The sequence below is a fragment of the Eurytemora carolleeae genome, unplaced genomic scaffold (genome assembly GCF_000591075.1).
Source record: "Eurytemora carolleeae unplaced genomic scaffold, Eaff_2.0 scaffold5, whole genome shotgun sequence".
NCBI lineage: Eukaryota > Metazoa > Arthropoda > Copepoda > Calanoida > Temoridae > Eurytemora > Eurytemora carolleeae.
Window position 1 is genome coordinate 787,846 of NW_019396741.1, and position 6,023 is coordinate 793,868.

Sequence of the window (6,023 nt, forward strand, 5' to 3'; positions counted from 1 at the left end):
AACAACATGTTTATAAACTGTAACAAAAACAACATGTTCATAAACTGTAACAAGAACAACATGTTCATAAACTGTAACAAAAATAACATGCATGTTCATACCTGTAACAAAAATAACATGCATGTTCATAAACTGTAACAAATAACATGTTCATAAACTATAAAAAAACAACAGGTTCATAAATTGTAACAAAAACAACATGTTCATAAATCGTATTTTTTCGGAATTTAACCGATTCACAACGGTACTCTTAAAAGTTTTGTCTGATGAAGTATACATTATGAATTATTTTCAATTGTATTTTCTCTACATAGTGACTTAAGCATTTCTACTCCAGGAAAACTAGAAATCTCGCGTACAGTCCCTTTAACTGAGATTTTTCACAAATTTACCTGACATTAGTTTACTCATCTCAGCTTTCAGAGTCTGAATACTATCATCCATTGCTCGTATACCTTTACAAGTACAGTTAAAATCAGAAAACTCTGGAATGGAAACTCAACATCTAAACTCAATTTATGACTTTATATAGTCTAATGAACATGAGACACAGTTATTGTGCAGTGTAAACAGACCCATTTGACTAAATAAGTGATTTACCGACTTACTTGTAAATCTATTTGCTTTTTAACCGCATCAAATGCACTTCAGAATTGTCGTCTTCCTATTCCACAGTTTTCTGGTTATCATTGTAACATGATAGAATACAATGCTAATACCAATCAAAGGATTTTAACATCAATTGATGTCTAGAAACCAAGATAAATATAAAAGTCCCAACTCCACAGAACAGGTAGTGTAGAACCAGCACTGACAAGGACCACCCTGCCTGAGTGGCTTGAAAGGGATTTACTAAACAAAGATAAATATAAAAGTGTCAACTCAACCTCAGTATGTCATAACCACAGAACAGGTAGTGTAGAACCAGCACTGACAAGGACCACCCTGCCTGAGTGACTCGAAAGGGATTTACTAACCATACAACTGCATATAAGTGTATATTTCTGAGTAATCAATCAATCAACCTGTAATAATTGATGGGGTAATTGTATATGTTGTACACATTATTGTCTGCACAAAAGCTCTCCACATTGGGTCCAGTGGTGCCAGGGAGGGAGCGGGGCTAGAATTTAGTCTTGGTAATTATAAAAAACAAATATTTTCTTTATTTAAGCCCATTGTGCATTTTTCCATAAACGCTGCAGCATTGAGCACTCTCAAAGGACAGGTACCGGCTTGTCAGATGCCGGTCACTATAGTTTCAGTAGAAGTAAACATATCCATTTACTGTTATAGCGCCAATATAAGGATTTATCTCTAATTGGATGATGAGATAGATAGAAAGATAGATGTTACCGCCATGGAATTTCTATTGGTTCAGAATAGACACCAAACACATGATTGGATCAGGCGCTACTAGAGTGCGGTACGCGTCAGTGCTGGTTCTATACTACCTGTTCTGTGTTTTAACCAGTAAAAAGGCAGTTTTATATCTTATACGGCCACATCAATATGTAAATAAATTTCCCTTCTAATATATGATTATTTACTAATGCTTAAAGTCCAGCCAGAACAAAAAAGTTGTAAGCCAGGGACCGAATTTAACAAATTTGAGCTAGATCGCTGAACTAAATATCTACTGTCGATTCAACTACGTATCTGTAGCGTTGCAATGGAATTATCAACTATTGGACAATGAAAAATGAAAAATCCTGAATCACCAATTCAAGATATATGTTTGAACTGTCTCTGAACCTGGCTCAAATTCATTAAATTCGGCCCCAAAACAAGAAATGGTTAACCAGGACAATGAAATTGATCCAAGATTTGAAACTCATGATGTTTGTTTTAGTTGGATTAGAACTTAGCACTAACCTTGTAAAAGATCACTAACCTTGTGAAAGATCTTCTCTAGTTTCACTCATGAGGATACTAACCTTGTAAAAGATCCTCTCTAGTTTCACTCATGAGGATATTAACCTTGTGAAAGATCTTCTCTAGTTTCACTCATGAGGATATTAACCTTGTAACAGATCCTCCCTTGTTTCACTCATAAGGTTCTCTGTCTCACTCTTCTCTGACACTGGAGTCCTAGACTGCTCTTTCCTTTCTCTCTCAACCCTGAAAGGTAAAAAATTTCAAATGTTTTAATTAAACTTACTCATCGCGTAGCACCAGTTAGATGAGAGGGTGTGCGTTCTTACCAATGCTATGCAGAATAGCGCCAGAGCCTCATAGATCTTTATTGAGAAGTTCAATGCTATTCTGCATAGCGTACTGGTGAATATTCAAAACAGTGCAGCAAAAAATTGAAATAGTATTTTATGATTCACAGCCACAAGCATCTGTATTGTTCAAGATGATAATAGAATAGTGAAAAGTAAAAAGTTTCAAACATTTATTTTGCGTATACACAATTTTACTTTATTTAAACAAAATTGTACATGGCAATTTGTGTGTTATTATCCTTGGGGTTCCTAAATTTTCCCAGAAATCCTTATCTCATTGCTTGATTTGATCTCTCGAATATCATGATAAAACTAAACACATTGCTGTTGTTGAAGTTGATTCTACCTCAGAAAATCCTGGTCTGCTGCTAGTCTTGGGACAGGAACTAAATCATAATCCTGGTCTGCTGCTAGTCTCGGGACAGGAACTAAATCATAATCTCCTCCTGCTCCTTTCTCTTTCTTTTCTCCTTTTTCCTAGAGTCAAATTTAATGAATTCTTCAACTCATTATTAAGTGCTCAAATCCTAAATCCCAGCTTCAAAGTTCAAAACTTTGAACAACCCTAATGCACCGTCTGCTAAAGCAAACAAATTCGCTGACAATTCCAACCAATCAGAGCACCGCAAATATCATGTTCAACAGTCTATTGGCTGAAACTAAACTAGACTCTTATTCATTGGATAGTTCAAAATCTAAAAACTTTATATGTATGTAGTTCAACCACTTTCGCAATTCATTAAATTTGGTCCCTGTTGTGTCTTAATACCATCATCAACATCATCATCATCAGATTTGTAAGAGATAGCACTGAACATCTTTTCCTGGGAAAATGGCTTTAATCATGTTGGTGATCATTTATAATTAAGCCAAGTATATTGCCATTCAAAAGCCCTGTGATTTAAAAAGAATAAAGTAGTATAAATATTTAACAATGTTAAATTTTTTTTAATAAAATTTGCTTGCACCTTTTCCTGCATAAATGAAGCATCACTGACTAATGTTGCACTACTGTCCACACTAAAAAAATAATAGATATAAAAAGTATTATGATTTATTTAATTTTTTTGAATGCAGTTGAAAAAAAAACCTACCTAACTCTGTTGTTAGGCCCAATGTCATCAGTTCTAAAAGTAAACACAGTTAAAAGAATTAACTTGTTATAAGAAATTAGATCTTAAACAAGTGTAATATAATATAATATACAGGTATCATGTCCTGTTCAAAATGGTACACTGTAAAAAATTAAAAATTTAACATTCGCAAAATTTTTATTTTTTTTTAATATGTGAGGGACTATTGGAGGGGGGGGGTTCAAATAAAAAAATTTACAAAATAATCTAAGTCATCAAGTCATACCTGATTGAGATATTCGAAATAACGCTGTGAAACTGACTTCCAGAGTTCAAACTAGAATGTTTTTGAGGTAACGTCGAAAACTTTTAATAATAATTTCTTTTTAATTTAAAAATTTAAAAAATTACCTTGCAGCAGAAAACCGTGTAGAGCGTCTCAACTTACTACTGCCCATTGGCTGTATAAAGTAAATAATTTTTAGCTAAGACTCAGAATGCAGAATTGAATGAATTTGCGGATTTTTTTTATATTTGCGGATTTTCAAATGCTGAAATCCAAGAATAAACAATAAGAAGATTTAAAAAGGACAAAAAAAACAAATTAAAAAGGATTTCCAATTACAACTTGAAGAATAAAGTGAATCATTAATGTTCGCTTTTAAGTTCCCAAGCTATAATTTTCGAACAATTTTTCAAAAATTTTGTTATAACCATTTCTAGAGTTTATGAGAATCAGGCCGTAATTTCAAGCAATCGTCCGTTTATAGAGTGCATGTCCCTTTTACAACGGAATCCTTTAAACATTTTCCTGTGTAACGATGAGGAAGATATTTTAGTTTTCTTTCATAAAATTGTTATTTTCTAGGGTTTCCAACGTAATAGATTATTCTCTTACGCGTAATTATGTGCAGTTACGCGTAATAATTTTCATTTTTTGTAATTTTGCAGGATTACATTGGGGAAATATCCATTACGCATAATTACAGACTAATTTCGCGTAATTTCTACAATGTAATTTCGCGAATTTCGTAATGATTAATAGTAATAAGCAAAACTATAATTATGCCGTAATTACGGCGTAATTTTGCATAATTTCTACAACGTAATTTCGCAAAATTTCGTAATAATTATGTGTAATAAGCGAAACTATAATTTCGCGTAATTTCTACGAGGTAATTTCGCGAAATTTTGTATTAATTATGCGTAATTAGCGAAACTTCAATTTCGCGAAATTATGCCGTAATTTTGCGAAATTTTGCAATAATTACATCTATGAAATTTTGAAGTGTTAACTTTTAATTCAGATAAAACAAATGATTAATAGTAATAAGCAAAACTATAATTATGCCGTAATTACGGCGTAATTTTGCATAATTTCTACAGCGTAATTTCGCAAAATTTCGTAATGATTATGTGTAATAAGCGAAACTATAATTTCGCGTAATTTCTATGAGGTAATTTCGCGAAATTTTGTATTAATTATGCATAATTAGCGAAACTTCAATTTCGCGAAATTACGCCGTAATTTTGCGAAATTTTGCAATAATTACATCTATGAAATTTTGAAGTGTTAACTTTTAATTCAAATAAAACAACTAACTTACAAGGAAAATAATGTCACGCAAGTTGAACAGAAATTTCAGCCAATACTATGTTGATGTAATTTTCACGTTCGACAACTAAAAAGTTTAACAAAGGGCCAACAATTTATTTTTTTCAAAAGAATACGTAATCTATAAATTTTCAATTTTCGACGACTTGTTAATATTTCAACCTACTTTCTCAAGTTTACCTTCCTTGTTTGAAAAAAAGCCCATAAAATCGTCAGAATATGTTTGACATGGTTGTAGCAGGCATATTCAATTTTGAGACAAATAAAAAAACAAAACATTTCTTATATCTTTGATCCGTCAAAGGTTTAAATAATACTGTTTTGATCAAATCAAGCTAATTGTAAAAATTTATTCATCAAATGTGAAATTTTAAAGTGACGCAACGCCTTCAGCTTTTGTTTAATCTCACCAACTAATTTTACGTTTTTGTAGTCCTTGACATATTAAAAATGCAACACGCCTTTTTCTAACCTAAGATTGAAAGGAGTAATACTGCAAGGGCGTATACAGAAATAAATGTAGGGGGGGGCAAGATTTGCGCGAAGCGCAAAAAAATTTTTTTGCCCCCCCCTAGGAGNGAGTAATAGGCAAACAACTGATTGATTTTTGCGTGAGAACATCTTTCGCTGTGGGCATGTGCACCTCTTCAAATGGAAGGTCACTTGAAATTATAACGATGTACAGTCACTTGTTAGGAATTAAAAGATTCCGAAGATGGCGGCTGTCACCTGAGGAACAGCTGGTTGATGATCGCCAAACCGGTTTCTATCAGCTGACAGCTGACGCCCCGGCTGAGACCGAAGTTTTACGGAATCCTGTGAAATTTGGGGTTTAATACAAATTTGAATTAATTTAGAAAAGGTTTACCAGATCAGGGGCTCCAGGCATTTTTACAACAGGAACCTAGGTTTATATTAATTATATCAAATCATGTACTTTTAAATTAAAAAGTTTTTTGTAAACATGAAATCTTATCAACCCATAAAACGATGCTATATCGTTTGGACTAATGACCGATTGAACTAACGTACTTTTGCACTAAAGTCAGCTGATCAGTAACCGGTTTTTAGTACACTCTAACATTAGTGCAAATAAAAAAAAATCTG

General features: G+C 32.9%; 1 protein-coding gene across 1 annotated transcript; it reads right to left on the bottom strand.

The window, feature by feature from the left end:
* Positions 1–125: 125 nt before the first annotated feature.
* On the bottom strand, positions 126–5,816 carry LOC111708069 (uncharacterized). The gene is made up of 11 exons (XM_023481320.1): positions 5,785–5,816; positions 5,646–5,732; positions 3,713–3,762; positions 3,588–3,638; positions 3,323–3,355; positions 3,197–3,248; positions 2,981–3,052; positions 2,575–2,705; positions 2,024–2,121; positions 393–455; positions 126–157 (listed from the first exon to the last, which is right to left on the bottom strand). Exons 1-11 carry the CDS (start codon positions 5,803–5,805, stop codon positions 126–128), a joined length of 690 nt encoding a protein of 229 aa, XP_023337088.1. The 5' UTR covers positions 5,806–5,816.
* Between the last annotated feature and the right edge of the window lie 207 nt (positions 5,817–6,023).